We start from the raw sequence: 21,856 nt of genomic DNA on the forward strand, positions 1-21,856 counted from the left end.
TTTAAAAGATAATTAAGCTGTAATTCAATTCTCCGCTTCTTTGGATCGGAACCAATACCAAAATCATTAGTGTAAAGACAAAATCTATGCAACCGGGCATACTTTTTTTCAGTGTGTATAAACTACTTTATTTCTTATTCGGTTTGTAGTCTAATTATGAACTGATAAGGACCAATTTTCGCATGGTAATTGCAAGGCATATTCTGAAAAAATTCCAACCGGATCCCATGAAATTTTTACCTCCATGAGAATCACGAAGTAAATATGGAACAATACACATTGGCCTTCCTAATTCAAAAACAAAAAATTCAATGTTTCTTCTTACCGTCGATGAGTATACGATTTCTTCACGCAAGAATGTATTGTCGCCAGCTTTAGCATCAAAAAGTCCCCAATCAAATTTGATATCCCATGTGTATGCGTAGCACGAAGACAAAATGGCAGCACAAATCCAGCAATAAAACCAAGGATTATCCCTTGAAGACGCATATTCAGCTGGAAATAAACCAAAAGAAATTATGCTTGTTAACAAAGTATTACTTAATTGTTTACAGAGGCGTAACCACACGCAAAGAAAAAAAACGTTTGGAAAACGTGTACCGAAAACGTTTTTCTTTTGTTAGAGTTTTTTGAATTGCTTCGAAAATTTTAAACTTTTATCACCAAAAAAATTCGTTTGTTACAAAATTTTTATTTTTTCAATAAAAAAAGTTATTTTTGAAATAACAACACAGTCCATTTCGTTTATATCAAACACTGTTCTTTTCTGACTTTAGGTCTTTAATAAGACACATTTTACAGTTCAAAATTTAATATAGTACAATGTAATGTTGAACATTTTTTCGGAATCTTCCGAATATATCTGGAATATATGTAAAAAAAAACAAAAGCAAAAAAAAACTTTGGCCGAAGCAGGGATCGAACCCACGACCCTTGGCATGAGAGTCGGACGTAGCTACCACTGCTCCACGGTGCCAAACTAAATGTTTGTTTCTGTTAAATAAACTTTGTTTATTCGGTTCGTGGGCGCCGCAAGCTATGCTATATAAATATAACTTATATGGATATTTATCTATTAATGACCATAACAGGTACATAGCTCAGTGGTTAGTGTGTTGGCTTACAATGTGGATGGTCCGCGGTTCGATTCTCCGTCCAGGAGAAAGGTAAAAAAAATTTTAAAAATTTATAAAATCGTATAATTTCTTCTACATTGTTGGTATTACAGGAAAAGGTGTTAAGACCTAAAAATCCTCGTGGATGTGAGAAAGATGTGAGGGACAATGCAATTAGCAAGAAAATAATGTTTTTCTTTGTTGAGCTAGTCTTTATGAAATTGTTTTTACATCCTGGAAAAGAATAAACGTTTATCACAAAGTATATACTTTTCTTCCAAATACACTTCCTTACAGCGAAAAGCAAATGAGAAACGAACTTTGTTTGTCTAAAATTTCGTTTGGGAGGAAAGAATTATTTTTTTGCGTGCATCAGGGCCTTAGAGTAACAAAAGAATGATTTTGGAAAATGTCCTGTATTGATTTTTTTTATTTTTGATGATAAAAGTAGTACCTTAGGGATTGTAATGAGAATCAAAATAAACCAACGCTGAAAAATTTTTTGGTGTTCGTTCTAAACTGGGAATGAACCCAGGACTTGTTTGCAAAGCGGGCAAGCTAACCAAGCCACCACGATGGCACCCTAGAATATGTTCTAAATATAGTTGTGTTTCATTATACCCACCACCATAGAATGGTGACGGGGGTATAATAAGTTTGTCATTCCGTTTATAACACATCGTAATATCGATTTCCGACCATATAAAGTATATATATTCTTGATCAGGGAGAAATTCTAAGACGATATAACCATGTCCGTCTGTCTGACTGTCTGTCTGTTGTAATCACGCTACAGTCTTCAATAATGAAGCAATCGTGAAGCATTTTACACAAACTCTTCTTTTGTCTGCAGGCAGGTCAAGTTCGAAGATGAGCTATATCGGTCCAGGTTTTGATATAGTCCCCATATAAACCGACCTCCCGATTTGAAGTCTTGGGCTTATACAAACCGTAGTTTTTATCCAAATTGCCTGAAATTGGAAATCTAGAGGTGTTTTAGGACCACAAAGAGGTGTGCCAAAAATGATGAGTATCGGTCCATGTTTTGGTATAGCCCCCATATAGACCGATCTCCCGATTTTACTTCTTGGGCTTATAGAAACCGCAGTTTTTATTCAATTTACCTGAAATTGGAAATCTAGAGGTATTTTAGGACCATAAAGAGGTGTGCCGAAAATGGTGAGTATCGGTCCATGTTTTAATATAGCCCCCATATAGACCGATCTCCCGATTTTACTTCATGGGCTTATAGAAACCGTATTTTTTATCCAATTTGCCTGAAATTGGATATCTAGAGGTATTTTAGGACCGTAAAGGGGTGTTCCAAAAATGGTATGTATCGGTCCATGTTTTAATATAGCCCCCATATAGACCGATCTCCTGATTTTACTTCTTGGACTTAGAGAATTCGTAGTTTTTATCCAATTTGCCTGAAATTAAAAATCTAGAAGTATTTTAGGACCAACAAGTGTATACAGTAGTAAATTCGGCCGGGCCGAATCTTAAATACCCACCACCATGAATCAAATATTATAGTTTCCTGTGAAAATTTCTGGGGGGTTTGATGACAAGCAGATCAGTTCAACCAGTGCACTTCCCGAAGTTAACTTCAAAGATTTTATCCGATTCTGGATTTGTAAGAACCATATTTGTTTGGGTTTTAGAGGAATCATAAACATCGTTTGGAAGTGTGCAATGGTTAGCATGCCCGCCTTGCATACACAAGGTCGTGGGTTCGATTCCTGCTTCGCCCGAACACCAAAAAGTTGTTCAGCGGTGGATTATCCCACCTCAGTAATGCTGGTGACATTTCTGAGGGTTTCAAATCTTCTCTAAGTGGTTTCACTGCAATGTGGAACGCCGTTCGGACTCGGCTATAAAAAGGAGGTCCCTTGTCATTGAGCTTAACATGGAATCGGGCAGCACTCAGTGATAAGAGAGAAGTTCACCAATGTGGTATCACAATGGACTGAATAGTCTAAGTGAGCCTGATACATCGGGCTGCCACCTAACCTAACCAAACCTACCCCCATTGTTTAAATGATTACCAGAAGTAAAATCTGGAATTTTCGGCGCACCTCTTCATGGTCCTAGAATATACATATCTAGATTTCAAATTTCATGCAAATTGTATAAAAACTGTGGACCTAAATGTCCAAGAAATAAAATCGAGAGGTCGGTCCATTTGGGAGATATACCAAACATGGACCAATACACGCCATTTTCGGCACTTGTATTTGTGGTCCTAAAATACCTCTCTATTTCTCATTTCAGGCAAATTGGACAAAAACTACGGATTCTAGAACCCAAAAAAAAAAAAAAACTTTTCTTACACATCTACACGCAGAGAAGGAATATGATCACCTCAAACATGTTTCAAGAGCAAAATGTTATTTTTGTATGGTGAACATGTAACATGTTTGTCACTAAAATGTTATTTTCTCGTCAAATATAACCTGCTTGCCGAAATCAGATACATGATTTCCGAGAAAATAACATGGTTGCGAAAACCATATTACATGGTCACAACCCAAAAATAACATTTTGCTCTTAAAACATGTTTGAGGTGATCATATTCCTTCTCTGGGTGTACTTAAAACCTCCATATTTTCGATTTCAGGCAAACTGGCCAACGACTTAGGTTTCTAGAAGCCCACATAGTAATATCGAGAGATCGGTCTATATGGGGGTTATACTAAAACATTGACCAAAACTCTCCATTTTCGCCGCACCTCTTTATGTACTAATATAACTCTAGATTTCCAATTTCAGGCAAATTGGATAAAAACTATGGATTCTAGAAGCCCAAGAAGTAAAATCAGGAAATCGGTCTATATGGGAGCTATACTAAAACATGGACCGATACTCACCATTTTCGACACACCTCTTAATGGTTCTAAAATACCTCTAGATTTCAAATTTGAGGCAAATAGGATAAAAACTACGGCTTCTAAACCCCATGAAATAAAATCGGGTGATCGGTCTATGTTTTGGTATAGCCCCCGTGGCTATACCAAAACATGGACCGATAGTCACCATTTTTGACACTCCTATTTTTGGTCCAAAAATACCTCTAGATTTCAAATTTCAGGCAAATTGGATAAAAACTACGGCTTCTAAAACCCAAGAAATAAAATCGGGAGATCGGTCTATATGGGGGCTTTACCAAAACATGGACCGATAGTCATCATTTTTGACACACCTCTTTTTGGTCCAAAAATACCTTTAGATTTCAAATTTTAGGCAAATTTGATAAAAACTACGGTTTCTATAACCCCAAGAAGTAAAATTGGGAGATCGGTCTATATGGGGGCTATACCAAAACATGAACCGATACTCACCATCTTTGACACACCTCTTTATGGTTTTAAAATACCTCTAGATTTCCAATTTCAGGCAAATTGTATTGAAACTTGGTATAGCCCCCATATAGAAACCGTAGTTTTTATCCAATTTGCCTCAAATTGGTGGTATTTTAGGACCATAAAAAGGTATTCTGAAAATGATGTTTTGGTATAGTCCCGTATAGATCGATCTCCCGATTTTATTTCTTGGGCTTATAGAAACCGTAGTTTTTACCCAATTTGCTTGAAATTTTAAATTTAGAAGTATTTTAGGACCATTAAGAGATGTGCCGAAAACGCTGAGTATCGGTCCATATTTTAGTATAGCCCCCATAAGACCGATCTCCCGATTTAACTCCTTGGGTTTCTAGAAACCGTAGTTTTTATCCGATTTGTCTGAAATTGTAAATATACTGGTATTTTAGACTCACAAAAACGTGCATCGGATTTAAATTTTATTAGTCCATTTGATAAGGTCTCCATATAGACCGATTTCACTTCTTGAAAATGGCTTGAAACTGTATGTAAAATTTTCAGATTTTACTTCTCGTAATCATTTAAATAATGGGGGGGTGAAAATCTACAGATTTTAGATTTCAAATCAAGGCGTTATTTCATCAATTCCTTGTTCACTCATAACAGATGGTAATTATTCCTCTAAAACTCAAACAAAAATGGTTCTTATAAATCCAGAATCTGATATAGTCTTCATCTTCAATCTTTAAATTGATTTCGGGAAGTGTACTGGTTGAACTGCTCTGCTTGGGAGAATATCTGTCATCAAACCCCCCTGAAAATTGTTTCCTTTCAATTTTTAATATTTTATTCATGGTGGTGGGTATTTTATGATTCGGCCCGGTCGAACTTACTGCTGCATATACGAGTACTTGTTTTCATGATAAAAATATCTATTGGGGATTGTAGATGAGAATCTATGAGTCAACTTTAAGACTTTTCCAAAATTGTATTTCTCTAGAAAATTTTGTCAAAATTTTATTTCTATACAAAATTTTTAAAAAATTTATTTCTATAGAAAATGTTGTCAAAGTTTTATTTATATAAAAAATTTTGTCAAAATTTTATTTCTATTGAAAATTTTGTCTTAATTTTATTTCTATAGAAATTTATTTCAAAATTTTATTTCTATAGAAAATTTTCTCAAAATTTTATTTGTATAGAAAATTTGGTTACCATTTCCTTATTAAAATGTCTCTTAGGTGGAGAGGAATGATTTATAAATCCTACCAAAACATTCAAAATTCTACCACTCTACCAAACAGTAAACAATCTACCATTTTCGGTAGAATTCTAAGAACTGTGGCAACCGTGCTCAGCACGCGTCAACCAAGAATGGCTTAAAAAGGGTTTTTCTTGCCTCATTTCTACCGATTTCAAATTCTCCGGATCTGAAGCCTTTGGACATTTGGAAATTTTGAACAGGAAAGTTAAAACAAAAAAAAAATCAAAGAGTCCATCATTTCCAGACTGCGCTTCGCCAGGAGTGAACCAAAATACCGCAGAGCCTCTTTCAGGCGGCATATGATGGCTTTGTCGGCCGTTTTAAGGCCATAATTTGTGACAAAGATAGCAAATACGAACAAATCTAAACTGATTCTAAAATTCATTTGCGACATATTTTGCTTTTCAAAAAGACGAAGAATTTATAGAACTTTGCATTTCATATCAGCCACCCTATATTTATTCAAACTAAGTTTTTACGTATATAAAAATTTGTTGTTTTTTAGCGTTAAGCTATTCTGCCTTTCAACGCATCCAATATTCCAATTACCATGAGATACTCACACAAGTGAATGGTTAACAATTTCATAACAAATGGGTAATACGTACACATAAAAGTCCATGTCAGTTCTCTAGGGGTATTTACGGGAATCCGTATGGACACAAAAGTAATTCCAAGCAATACAATGCCAAAGTAGTTCCTTACAATACTTGAGAAATAAATACGCAAAAAATGTATGTTAATATATTCAATTATTTCATATTTTGCCATTAAATTCGGATTAAATAAATTTTCTCGTTTAATGTACCATTATGATAGTACTAACCTGGTTGTTTTCGGAAATATGCTTGTTGGAGTTTTTGAAGCTCGATGTTAATGATTTAAGAATGACTTAACCAATAGGGTCTTATTATTCGAATCACAAATTTGCTCAATGAAGATTATGGGTGTGATTGGAATGTAGAAATCTCGACGAGCTGCTTAGCGCCATTTTGGATTAGGTTTTTACTTTATTCCATAAAATCATCTATAACAGTAATACTTATAATACTAAATAATAAAATATACTAAAAACTAAGACATGTAGAAAGGAATCCACCAGCGAAAGGAAGGGAAGGTCACATGAGTTCAAACCAGTTTCCGCCAACCCCAAAAAGGTTTTCAGTGCTTGCATATCTCTCTTATGAAATTTCTGAGTGCACTGACAAAAATATTGCCCGAATTTTGCTTAGCATACACCCAGAAAAAAGTGACCCCTTCTTTAAGTTAAAATGAACTAATTATGAAGAAAGTTGAACTTCGTATAGCGCCAAAGACATTTATATTTTTTTGAACGATGTGATTTTCGTTGAAATTAGGTGGAATGTATTCCATATATTAGTTAACATTTTCCTATATTTATGTACCCTTATACTACAGAATGAAACAAGTATATACGGCCGTAAGTTCGGCCAGGCCGAAGATTATGTACCCTCCACCATGGACTGCGTAGAAACTTCTACTGAAGACTGTCATCCACAATCGAATTACTTGGGTTGCGGTAACACTTGCCGATGGCAAGGTATCTTAAAACTTCCTAACACCGTAATATATACCACATAGTCCATACGTGGTACATATTAAACTAAAAAAGGCCGATTAAATACGTATATAATTAAGTTTAAAGATTCTATAGAAATAAAATTTTGACAAAATAAAATGTTGACAACATTTTCTATAGAAGTAAAATTTTGAAAAAATTTATAGAAATAAAATTTGGAAAAAATTTTCTATAGAAATAAAATTTGGAAAAAAATTTCTATAGAAATAAAATGTTGGCAAAATTTTGTATAGAAATAAAATTTTGACAAAATTTTGTATAGAAATAAAATTTTGACAAAATTTTGTATAGAAATAAAATTTTGACAAAACTTTCTATAGAAATAAAATTTTGACAAAATTTTCTATAGAAATAAAATTTTGACAATATTTTCTATAAAAATACAATTTTGGTAGATTATTTATGGCTCGAATGGCAACCATGATTATGAACCGATATCATATGCTGACACCATGTACCAAATTTCAACCGGATCGAATGAAATTTGCTTCTCTTAGAGGCTCCGCAAGCCAAATCTGGGGATCGATTTATATGGGGGCTATATATAATTATGGACCGATATGGACCAATTCCTGCATGGTTGTTGGATACCATATACTAACACCACGTACCAAATTTCAACCGGATCGTATGAATTTTGCTCCTCTAAGAGGCTCCGGAGGTCAAATCTGGGGATCGGCTTATATGGGGGTTATATATAATTATGGACCGATATGGACCAATTTTGGCATGGTTGTTAGAGACCATGCACAAAATTTCAGCCGGATCGGATGAAATTTGTTTCTCTTAGAGGCTCCGTAAGCCAAATCTGGGGATCGGTTTATATGGGGGCTATATATAATTATGGACCGATGTGGATCAATTTTTGCATGGTTATTTGAGACCATAGACCAACACCATGTACTAAATTTCAGCCGGATCGGATGAAATTTGCTTCTCTTAGAGGCTCCGTAAGCCAAATCTGGGGATCGGTTTATATGGGGGCTATATATAATTATGGAACGATATCGACCAATTTTTGCATGGTTGTTAGAGAGCATATACTTACACCATGTACCAAATTTCAGCCGGATCGGATGAAATTTGCTTCTCTTAGAGGCCTCGCAAGCCAAATTTGGGGGTCCGTTTATATGTGGGCTATACGTAAAAGTGGACCGATATGGCCCATTTGCAATACCATCCGACCTACATCAATAACAACTACTTGTGCCAAGTTTCAAGTCGATAGCTTGTTTCGTTCGGAAGTTAGCGTGATTTCAACAGACGGACGGACGGACATGCTCAGATCGACTCAGAATTTCACCACGACCCAGAATATATATACTTTATGGGGTCTTAGAGCAATTTTTCTATGTGTTACAAACGGAATGACAAAGTTAATATACCCCCCATCCTATGGTGGAGGGTATAAAAATTGTGCCCATAATGTGCCACACATAAAATGGTGCTCTCAAGGCAAAAACACATGCTATTTTTTTCAAATGTCTTTTCTCTTGGTTCCGAATACTCATTTTAATATTCAAATTAAATAATATTTAGACTTAACCCTCTAATGCCCCAATTTTTTTTCCAGCTGCACGGATGAAAAAGACTGTTTTTCATATGTTTGGCTATAAACATTATATGTTTGGAACACAAATTTTTAAACACAATATTTTTGAGTGCAAGCATATAATGTTCATAAACTAGCATAACATGTTTGGGACATATATGTTAATATGTTAGAACATATTATGTTTGGGACATAAAATGTTTGTAAATATAATATGCTTGGATGCAAACATATATTAATTTAGAAATAGCCTATAAACATGTATGTGTTTAGTAGCTTGGAGCGCTATTTAACAGGGAGCGATATTGAATTAAGTTGGTGGCTGTTGCTTGTTATTACAAAATTAACATTTTATTTTTCCTTGGGCAATTGATCAGCTACTTCTTTGATCCTTACAAACTGTGTGGTCCGCTGTTCGAATCCCCGTCCGGCAAAAGGTAAAATTAAAATAAAACAAGTATATACAGCAGTAAGTTCGGCCGGGCCGAATCTTAAATACCCACCACCATGAACCAAATATTAGGGTTTCCTTTGAAATGTCAGGAGGGCTTGAGGACGTGAGGACACTCCCCGAAGATAAATTTAAGGATTTCACCTATGAGGACTATATCAGATTCTGGATTTATAAGAACCATTTTTGTTCGAGTTTTAGAGGAATCATTAACATTTCTTGTAAGTGTGCAAGAAAATTATAAAATAACGTCTTGATTTGAAATCTTAAATCTGTAGAAGTAAATTTTACATTGAGTTTCAAGCAATTTTCATGATCAGTGCGCCTTCTACACCCTCAAGAAGTGAAGTCGGTCTATATGGAGGCATTACCAAATGGACCGATAAAAACTTAATCCGATACACGTTTTTATGAGCCTAAAATACCAGAATATTTACAATTTCAGGCAAACCAGATAAAAACTACGGTTTCTAGAAACCCAAGGAGTTAAATTGGGAGATCGTTCTTATGGGGGCTATACTAAAATATGGACCGATACTCACCGTTTTCGGCACACCTCTTTATGACCCGAAAATACCTCTTGATTTCCAATTTCAGGCAAATAGGATAAAAACTTCGGATTCTAGAAGCTCAAGAAGTAAAATCGGGAAATCGGTCTATATGGGGGCTATACCAAAATATGGACCGATACTCACCATTTTCGGCACACCTCTTTATGGTCTTAAAATACCTCTAGATTTCCAATTTCAGACAAATTGGATAAAAGCTACGGTTTCTATAAGCCCAAGACCCCAAATCGGGACGTCTTTTTATATGGGGACCATACCAAAACATGGACCGATACTAACAATTTTTGGCACACATATTTGTGGTCCTACAATACCTCTAGATTTCCAATTTCAGGTAAATTGAATAAAAACTGCGGTTTCTATAAGCCCATGAAGTAAAATCGGGAGATGGGTCTATATGGGGGCTATACCAAAATATCGACCGATACTCACAATTTTTGGCACACGTATTTGTGGTCCTACAGTACCTCTAGATTTCCAATTTCAGGTAAATTGAATAAAAACTGCGGTTTTTATAAGCCCAAGAAGTAAAATCGGGAGATGGGTCTATATGAGGGCTATACCAAAATATGGACCGATACTCACAATTTTTGGCACACGTATTTGTGATCCTACAGTACCTCTAGATTTCCAATTTCAGGTAAATTGAATAAAAATTGCGGTTTCTATAAGCCCAAGAAATAAAATCGGAAGATCGGTCTATATGGGGGCTATACCAAAACATGGACCGATACTCACCATTTTTGGCACACCTCTTTATGGTCATAAAATACCTCTAGATTTCAAATTTCAGGCAAATTGGATAAAAACTACGATTTCTATAAGCCCAAGACCCCAAATCGGGAGGTCGGTTTATATGGGGACTATATCAAAACCTGGACCGATATAGCCCATCTTCGAACTTGACCTGCCTGCAGACAAAAGACGAGTTTGTGCAAAATTTCAGCACGATTGCTTCATTATTGAAGACTGTAGCGTGATTACAACAGACAGACAGACAGACAGACAGACAGACGGACATCGTTATATCGTCTTAGAATTTCTCCCTGATCAAGAATATATATACTTTATATAGTCGGGAATCGATATTTCGATGTGTTACACCATTCTATGGTGGTGGGTATAAAAATCATACAATTGAATAATTTCTTCTACAATGTTTGTATTACAGAAAAAGGTGCTAAGAACTAAAAAATCTCGTGGAAGTGAGAAAGATGTGGGGGAATATACAATTGGGCAGAAACAAAATTTTGAGCATTCAGGTCGAAAACCTTTGTTGTTAGCACCTATATTACCTGTTTATTTTCATAATTCATTATGATTGTAAATATATAAATAAATAAATAAAATTTTGAGCACAATATTGTTTGGGAGAATTTTTTTAAGCATATAATATTTTTGGGTGCAAAATGCTTCCAAACATATTATATGTTCACATAATAACATATTGTTTTTTAGAAGACAACATTATTGAATTTGGATGCAAAAATACAAAATGTTTGGAACTTAGACTACCCAAACATATATTGTTTAGACCAATATGCTTTCAAACATATTATATATTGGAAGAGATCAAACATATAAATGTTTGGGCAATACCCAAAAATGTATATGCTTGAAGCAAAATATGTTTGGGAGTATATATTACAGAAGCGATTTTTTGTGAGCGTGTGATTAAATTTTTTATGTTTACGACACAAAAGCAAGAGAACTAAGCAAGAAAAATGTATACGGTAAAATTCAGCATATGCTGCAAAGCCTCTTGAATAGTTTCAAATAAGTTTTCTTTTTATTTTGCTCATTTTTGTTGTCTTAAGGTGTGTTTTACTAAAAGCTTCCTTATTAAATGCTTTTAGTAAGAGGGTTAAGCATATCAAATTTTAGGCGAAGCCTTATTAACATGCCAAACCAACAAACTCATAAAACAATTTTCCGAAACAACATACAAGCTGTTTCACAGAAATGTCTCTCTTTTAATTCTCTCACTGTGTTATGTTGATATCTTTCGTCAACTCTCCCGGTCTCCATCTGTATTATTTTCTCTACACGCTCACAAAAAATCGCTTCTGTAACATATACTCCCAAACATATTTTGCTTCAAGCATATACATTTTTGGGTATTGCCCAAACATTTATATGTTTGATCTATTCCAATATATAATATGTTTGAAAGCATATTGGTCTAAACAATATATGTTTGGGTAGTCTAAGTTCCAAACATTTTGTATTTTTGCATCCAAATTCAATAATGTTGTCTTCCAAAAAACAATATGTTAATATGTGAACATATAATATGTTTGGAAGCATTTAAACAGGTAATATAGGTGCTAACAACATGGGTTATCGACCTGAATGCTCAAAATTTTGTTTCTGCCCAATTGTATATTCCCCCACATCTTTCTCACTTCCACGAGAATTTTTAGTTCTTAGCACCTTTTTCTGTAATACAAACATTGTAGAAGAAATTATTCAATTTTATGATTTTTTTATTTTAATTTTACCTTTTGCCGGACGGGGATTCGAACAGCGGACCACACAGTTTGTAAGGATCAAAGAAGTAGCTGATCAATTGCCCAAGGAAAAATAAAATGTTAATTTTGTAATAACAAGCAACAACCACCAACTTAATTCAATATCGCTCCCTGTTAAATAGCGCTCCAAGCTACTAAACACATATATGTTTATAGGCTATTTCTAAATTAATATATGTGTGCATCCAAGCATATTATATTTACAAACATTTTATGTCCCAAACATAATATGTTCTAACATATTAACATATATGTCCCAAACATGTTATGCTAGTTTATGAACATTATATGCTTGCACTCAAAAATATTGTGTTTAAAAATTTGTGTTCCAAACATATAATGTTTATAGCCAAACATATGACAAACAGTCTTTTTCATCCGTGTATATGCTCTCTGAATAAAATATCACAGCATATATATGTTTACTCGAAATATGTAAATTTATATATGTTTACATTCACACATATTATTTTTAGGAAACATTCATGTCCCAAACATAATATATTCTAACACATTAACTTATGTGTCCCACACATTTATTGCTAGTTTAGGAACATAACATTTTTGCACTTATATTGTGTTTAAAAAATTATGCCCGAAACACATTTTGTTTATATCGGAACATATGAAAAACATATTTTCTAGTGTATGTAGAGAGATTATAGGAGTATTGTTTTTTCCCCCTTTTGAATATGACATGTCATAATTTTTTTAAAGAAAAAATCCTACTAAAATCTCTAATTCAAATACACCTTCTTCCGTTTCCCTTAAAAACAAACAAACTGGTCTTAGATTACAAATCATGCCTGACCCTAGACCTTACTCATATGTGATTCAAATGGACTTTAATATGTCCGTTAACCGTTAGGATGGCATAAAAGAGTCAAATCACCATCCATTCTTCCAAGTTTAAGAGCACCAGCCAGCCAATGCCAATGTCATGTTCATGTTTTCAATGGACATAAATAACCATAAATCTTAGCCTATTGAACAACAACATAAACAAGAAATCCATGGACATCCAGGACTAATGGCATCTTTCCGGTCAATATTCAATATAAAATATTTACAATCTCTGCACACAAGCCAATTAATCAATCAAAGTCAAAGGTTTGGAATTGAGATAACCACCATACTCATCATCAACTTAACCCCAATTGGTTATTTGTACAGTATACATTGTTGATCCCTAATTCACCCCACTCCGAGTGACTATGATTCGAATGTAAGATTTTTACGGCAATTTTCATGTAGCTTCATTAGGCCAGTTAACAGAAAGTAAATTGCAAATATCTTCTCTCCGGTTAACTTTAACTGAACATCAGCTGTTAAATTCCTAATTGACATATGGGATATATAGGTAAGATGTCAGATATGTCCATAGTACGGTTTGAAAATTAGTTAGCTGAAGTAGCCCTAACGGAGCTTCATAAAAATGGGGGTTATTTTATTAAGAATGACCTCCATCACTTTGTTAGCTATAGCTTAATCATCATCACTATTGCCATTATTGAAATAGCCTCAAAATATTTTTCCATCTCAACGCTACAAAAACTTATTGGCCTAATATGAAAAATTGTTTATACTAAATTGAATAATAAAAAAAAATACAAGTATATATGGCCGTAAGTTCGGCCAGACCGATTTTATGTACCCTCCACCATGGATTGCGTAGAAACTTCTACGAAAGACTGTCATCCACAATCAAATTAAATGGTTTGTGGTATCTTAAAACTTCTTAAAATCGTTTTCTAAATTGTTAGTTAGTCCATACGTGGCATATATTAGACAAAAAAGGTATGTATAGGTAAGTCTACAAATAATTACGAATCGATATGGACTTTTGCACGGTACGTAGAGAACCAGAATTGAAATATGGGGGGTCGCTTATATGTGGGCTATATACAATTATGAACTTGATATGGACCAATTTTTGTGTGATTGGGGATCGACTTATCTGAGGGCTGTATATAACTATAGACCAATATGGACCTAGTTAGGCATGGTTGTTAACGGTCATATACTAGCACAATGTACCAAATTTCAACTGACTCGGATGAAATTTGCTCCTCCAAGTGGCTCCAAGTGGGGGCTATATATGATTATGGACTGATATGTACCACTTTTGGCATGGTTGTTAAATATCATATACTACCACCACGTACCAAATTTCAACCAGATCGGATGAATTTTGCTTCTCCAAAAGACACCGGAGGTCAAATCTGGGGATCGGTTTATATGGGGGCTATATATAATTATGGACTGATATGAACCAATTCCTGCATGGTTGTTGGATACCATATATTAACATCACGTACCAAATATCAATCGAATCGGATGAATTTTGCTCTTCCAAGGTGCTCCGCAGGTCAAATCTGGGGATCGGTTTATATGGGGGCTATATATAATTATGGACCGATTTCGACCACTTTTTGCATTGGTGTTTGAGGCCATATATTAACACCACGTACCAAATTTCAACAGAATCGGATGAATTTTGGTCTTCCAAGAAGCTCCGGAGGTCAAATCTGGTGATCGGTTTATATGGGGGCTGTATATATTTATGGACCGATGTGGGCCAATTTTTGCATGGTTGTTAGAGATCATATGCTGACACCATGTACCAAATTTTAACCGGATCGGATAAAATTTGCTTCTGTTAGAGGCTCCGCAAGCCAAATCGGGGGATCGGTTTATATGGGGGTAATATATATTTATGGACCGATGTGGACCAATTTTTGCATGGTTGTTAGAAGTCATATGCTGACACCATGTACCAAATTTCAACCAGATCGGATGAAATTTGCTTCTCTTAGAGGCTCCGCAAGCGAAATCTGGAGATCGGTTTATATGAGGGCTATATATAATTATGGACCGATGTGGACCAATTTTTGCATGGTTGTTAGAGACCATATACCAACACCATGTACCAAATAACAGCCAGATCGGATAAAATTTGCTTCTCTTAGAGGCTCCGCAAGCCAAATCGGGGGATCGGTTTATATGGGGGCTATATATAATCATGGACCGATGTGGACCAATTTTTGATGGTAGTTAGAGACCATATACTAACATCACGTACCAAATTTCAACCGAATCGGATGAAATTTGCTTCTCTTAGAGGATCGGCAAGCCAAATTTGGGGGTCCGTTTATATGGGGACCATACGTAAAAGTGGACCGATACGGCCCATTTGCAATACCATCCGACCTACATCAATAATCGTATGCGATCATATGCTGACACCATGCGATCATATGCTGACACCATGAAAATTTCATCCAATCGGGATAAAATTTGGTAAGAGTTGTTAGAATATTCTCTCCAATAATTATGCACAAATGTGCCCATATCGGAGCCAGAGAATGAAGCCGCCGAGTCGCGCCGCCGATTTTAGCCACCGCCCACCAGTTTTTGCCAGTCGAAACCGCCGCCGAATATGTCGACTCATCTCGACTCAAAATTAGACGCGAATTAATCAAAAATATTGATATAAATCCGAAAATGTATTAATACATATTGTAGTTTTTGCAAAATGTTTAATTTTCCACACAAAATCCGTCCGTACCAAATTGCTATAATAATTTTACAAAAAATTTAGTTCAAGCCGCCGCCAACAAAAATCACATTCATTTTCTGATCGAAGCCCCAATATTAACCGACCCTCAGATTTGACTTCTGTAGGCTCCCGTATGAGCTTAGTTAATCCAATCCAGTTGAAGTTTGGTATGAGATATTATTATATGCTCTCCAACAACCATGCAAAAATCTATCCATATCGATCTATAATTACATAGAGCTCCCACAAAAAAACCGATCTCCAGAATTGAATTCCGAAGTCTCTTGCAGGTGTAAATTTCATCCGACTCGATTGATATTTGGTAATCCTTACATGTAATCCATGGCGGAGGGTATATAAGATTCGACCTGGTCCAACTTTACTTGATTTCTCTACTTACCATTTGTGGTCTGATATTTGTAGGAAAAAATCACAACAAAAAATGATGTGGCATATTTGGCAGCATTCACCAAATGGGGGAAACTTTCTCGGGTATCTCGGAAACGGCGAATACATTGGGCAAAACGGAAATAAGCTGGCAAAATTGCGACTATGGGCCGTACAATGGACATATCCTCAATGCAATAACGACCACCATCTAAAATCGGAAGAGAGGAGAATTACTAACTCTGGCAAACATTTAACTATCTTACGCACTTACCCTTGCCCATTTTGTGCCATGTGGGATTCTGACCAAAGAAGCATATCACAAATGGTATATCCAAAAAGGCCGGCACAATACTGTTCATTTGATCTGCCAACCAGAAATCAGCAAAATTCACAAAACAGAAGGGAGCCATAACGACACGACTCAATACACGTATAGACCAATATCGGGCCTCGTGATAAAATGTCTTGGTGGGATTTAAAAGAAAGGCTGCCATAATGGTATACAAAAATATGGGTGAGGCATATTGGGGTATACTCAGTAAATCACAGTAGATATAGAAGAGTACAGATATGGCCCACAATACACCAAAGACTGAAGCGATTTCCATGATATTTTGTTCGGATAAATGATTACGGGGATCCAATTCGAAGATTAGCACATGATTAACACCCGAAGAACGCCATCCATAGACATTGACACCCCACAAAAAGAGACATTCTATTACCAAAAAGGGTCCTCGGAACATTCGCACTCCCACCCGCCAATCTTCACCAAATCCATAGAAGGTGCCCGAGAGTATTACCGTTACCAGTAAAACGACAAATGCTCCAGAGAAAAGGCCAACTTTGAAGGTTGTCCAAGGACTCTGAGCCTCTCCCAACGGTGGTACCCGTAGACGCTTCATAGCCTTCTGGCGATCACCACCTTCAATGTCATGTGTGAATGCGGTTTCCGTTTCCTGTATCAGACGATCAATATCCTTGTTCACATAGAAATGCGCTATCTCCACATGATTTTTTCGCCAAGTGGCTCCCAACTCCACATTCAGTAGCTTATCGTGTTTCTTTAGGATCTTTCGGAAACCTGTGAAATTCAAATTCTGATAATTCTGCAATAGAATCAAGCCCAAATAGAATTCACTAAATGCCAATTTAAGATCTTGTAGTTTACGGGCCGGTACATTCCGCTTGCCCAATGGCGTCTTCGATTTCCAAGCTGGTTGTTTTTTCACCGTACCCATTTCAAGAGTTTCTGTGAGTTCACTTCGTAGATTTCCATATTTACGAGTTGCCTCGGCCATTTTCTCCGAATAGAAGGTATTGATTTTAGCCAATTCTTTGTCACAGTAATGAAAGAATTGCTCATCGAATTTGGCAAAGTATCGCGACAGAACTTCCGGATCAACCAGTTCTGCCGAAGGTGCTTGCTCTACGGCAGCATATAGCATTGCCTTCATTTCCTGAAAATAAAAATGTAAGAAACATTAAAAAATTGAATAAAGAACGACAGCATTAGAACGATATTTATACCCTGCGCCACACTGTGGAACAGGGTATTATAAATTAGTACATATGTTTGCAACACCCAGAAGGAGACGAGATAGATACATGGTGTCTTTGACAAAAATATTCAGGGTCTCCCGAGTCGATCTTGTATTTTTGTACAGGGAGTAGAATTAACATTTTTACTGTGCCTGCCAAATTGGGAATTAACATTCTTGCTGTGCCTGCCAAATTTGGTTTAAATCGGTTCAGATTTAGATATAGCTCCCATATATATCTTCGCCCGATTTACACTCTTATGACCACTGAGGCCATAGTTTTGCTCCGATTTACGTGAAATTTTGCACAGGGAGTAGAAGTAAGGTTCCGTATATGCATACCAATTTAGGTTGAAATCGGATCAGATTTACTTATAGTTCCCATGTATATCTTTCGCCCGACTTTCACTCATATAACCACAGAGGTCAAAGTTGTAATCCGATTTACGTGCTTTTTCTTGAACCCACCCGATTATTTTCTTCTATTGAGTCCTCCTAATTTTTCCAAAACTATTAGCAGACTGCTTAAGTTAATATTTGGCATGTCCGCCTGAAATCTATAGCTATATGCTCTTAAAATTCGCTTACGCCTCACACAAAATTCGCTCAAGAGGTGTTTAATTGATTCCTTTTACTCCGCATCACGACATCTCATGCACTAGTCATAATTCTTCACGCCAATATTTTTCGCAAACTCGCCTATCAGACAGTGAACTTTTATTGCATATATCAGGAGTGATAATTGACGTATCGGAAAAAAAACTTAGAATGCGACTTAAATTTGATGGGGCCATATTTGCTTGGTGTCCCGTGCACTGCTCCCATAGGACGTTTACCATCCAAATAGCCTCCTCCCTACAGGTAGCCAGGTAGTTCCTTTTCGCGATTATTTATACTCGAAGGGAGCCACCGTGGTGCGATGGTTAGCATGTCCACCTTGCATATACAGGGTCGTGGGTTCAAACCCCAGTTTCAACCAAACACCATAAAGTTTTTCAGCTGTGGATTATCACCCCTCAGTAATGGTGGTAACATTTCTGATTTCAAAGCTTCTTTAAGTGGTTTCACAGCAATATGGACACCGTTCGTAAGCGGCCATAAATAGGAGGTCCCTTGGCATTGAGCTTATCATAGAATCGGACAGCTCACGGTGATAGTAGAGAAATTCACCACGGTGGTATCACAATGGACTGGAAGTGAGCCTCAAATATCGAACTGCCGCTTTAACTAACCTAATCTATACTCCAAAGTTCTTTTGGATATGCCCCAAACCCCACCTGTCCAACCAATTTGGAGCCATCCGTGTGAACCACGCCTCATTATTGAGAATTAGTGATTAAAATATCATGTCTGAAAGCTGTTCCGCCAGAGTGTAACCCACTACACACATCTGGCATTATTTTAAGGACCAAACAGTGCCTTTGCTTTAACGGCCGATAAAAGCTATAACCCGCGCAACTGTACCTCCGTTGTTGCAGCTGACTCTCTGGTCAAATTGTTTACTGAATACGGCTGAGATATAACAGGTTGGCTGATAAGTCCCCGGTGTGACACATAGATGGCGTCGCTAGTATTAAATGCAAATTATTTTTATATAGTACCAACCTTCAAATGATTCGTTTCAAAATTTGACGTCTGTAAGTCAATTAGTTTGTGAGATAGAGCGTCTTTTGTGAAGCAACTTTTGTTATTGTGAAAAAAATGGAAACAAGTATATACGGTCGTAAGTTCGGCCAGGCCGAATCTTATGTACCCTCCACCATGGATGCCGTAGAAACTTCTACGAAAGACTGTCATCCACAAATTTCAACTCACTCGGATGAAATTTGCTACTACAAGAGGCTCCAAAACCAAATCTCGGGATCGGTTTATATGGGGGCTATAAATGATTATGGACTGATATGGACCACTTTTGGCATGATTGTTAAATATCATATACTACCACCACGTACCAAATTTCAACCAGATCGGATGAATTTTGCTTCTCCAAAGGCACCGGAGGTCAAATCTGGCGATCGGCTTATATGGGAGCTATATATAATTATGGACTGATAGGAACCAATTCCTGCACCAAATTTCAACCGAATGGGAAGAATTTTGCTCTTCCAAGATGCTCCGGAGGTCAAATCTGGCGATCGGTTTATGTGGGGCCTACATATAATTATGGACCAATTTCGACCAATTTTTGCATGGGTGTTTGAGGACATATATTAACATCACGTACCAAATCAGATGAATTTTGGTCTTCCAAGAGGCTCCGGAGGTCAAATCTGGTGATCGGTTTATAAGGGGGCTATATATAATTATGGACCGATATGGACCAATTTTTGCATGGTCATTAGAGACCATATACTAACATCATGTACCAAATTTCAGCCGGATCGGATGAAATTTGTTTCTCTTAGAGGCTCTGCAAGCCAAATCGGGGGATCGGTTTATATGGGGGCTATATATAATTATGGACCTATGTTAACCAATTTTTGCATGGTTGTTAGAGACCATATACTAACACCATGTACCAAATTTCAGCCGGATCGGATAAAAATTTGCTTCTCTTAGAGGCTCTGCAAGCCAAATCGGGGGATCGGTTTATATGGGGGCTATATATAATTATGGACCGATATGGCCCATTTGCAATACCATCCGACCTACATCAATAACAACTACTTGTGCCAAGTTTCAAGTCAATAGCTTGTTTCGTTCGGAAGTTAGCGTGATTTCAACAGACGGACGGACATGCTCAGATCGACTCAGAATTTCACCACGAACCAGAATATATATACTTTATGGGGTCTTAGATCAATATTTCGATGTGTTACAAACGGAATGACAAAGTTAATATACCCCCCATCCTATGGTGGAGGGTATAAAAAAAAGGAATTTCGTGTTGTGATAAAACACTGTTTTCTGAAGGGAAAAAATACGGTGGAAGCAAAGACTTGGCTTGATAATGAGTTTCCGGACTCTGCCCCAGGGAAATCAACAATAATTGATTGGTATGCAAAATTCAAGCGTGGTGAAATGAGCACGGAGGACGGTGAATGCAGTGGACGCCCGAAAGAGGTGGTTACCGATGTTTTTCTTAGTTAGACCGGGGACTTATCAGCCAACCTGTTAATAGTCACTGTTGATGTTTTTACCTTGGGAGCCATCGTGGTGCAATGGTTAGCATGCCCGCCTTACATACACAAGGTCGTGGGTTCGATTCCTGCTTCGACCGAAAACCAAAAAGTTTTTCAGCGGTGGATTATCCCACCTCAGTAATGCTGGTGACATTTCTGAGGGTTTCAAAGCTTCTCTAAGTGGTTTCACTGTAATGTGGAACGCCGTTCGGACTCGGCTATAAAAAGGAGGTCCCTTGTCATTGAACTTAACATGGAATCGGGCAGCACTCAGTGATAAGAGAGAAGTTCACCAATGCCATAGAAAAAGTACCCGAGTAAGATAGGAGCACAGAAATTAGACCTACGTCCGCGCATAACATGGTATCACAATGGACTGAATAGTCTAAGTGAGCTTGATACATCGGGTTGCCACCTAACCTAACCTAACCTAACCTATGGTTTTTCCCTTCTCAAGATAATCGATAAAAATTATTCCATGCGCATCCCAAAAAACAGAGGCCATTACTTTGCCAGCGGACTTTTGAGTCTTTCCACGCATCGGAGACGGTTCACCGGTCGCTGTCCACTCAGCCGACTGTCGATTGGACTCAGGAGTGTAGTGATGGAGCCATGTTTCATCCATTGTCACATATCGACGGAAAAACTCGGGTGTATTACGAGTTAACAGCTGCAAACACCGCTCAGAATCATCAACACGTTGTTGTTTTTGGTCAAATGTGAGCTCGCGCGGCACCCATTTTGCACCGCACATCCAAATATTGATTAATGATATGACCAACACGTTCCTTTGATATCTTTAGGGCCTCTGATATCTCGATCAACTTCATTTTACGGTCATT

At 36.8% G+C, this 21,856-nt stretch overlaps 1 protein-coding gene across 1 annotated transcript in view; it reads right to left on the reverse strand.

Moving 5' to 3' along the window:
- Nucleotides 1-21,856, reverse strand: part of PXo (P[[i]]-sensitive XPR1 orthologue) — a 39,294-nt gene that overhangs the window by 11,862 nt on the left and 5,576 nt on the right. The window contains exons 2-4 of the mRNA XM_075306129.1: nucleotides 16,623-17,811; nucleotides 16,362-16,559; nucleotides 326-495 (exon numbers count right to left, since the gene is read on the reverse strand). Of these exons, the coding sequence (XP_075162244.1) occupies nucleotides 326-495; nucleotides 16,362-16,559; nucleotides 16,623-17,811 (1,557 nt within the window). The remainder of the gene's footprint in view (nucleotides 1-325; nucleotides 496-16,361; nucleotides 16,560-16,622; nucleotides 17,812-21,856) is intronic.

This window comes from Haematobia irritans, chromosome 4 (assembly GCF_050003625.1).
Source record: "Haematobia irritans isolate KBUSLIRL chromosome 4, ASM5000362v1, whole genome shotgun sequence".
In the NCBI taxonomy this organism is placed as follows: Eukaryota; Metazoa; Arthropoda; class Insecta; order Diptera; family Muscidae; genus Haematobia; species Haematobia irritans.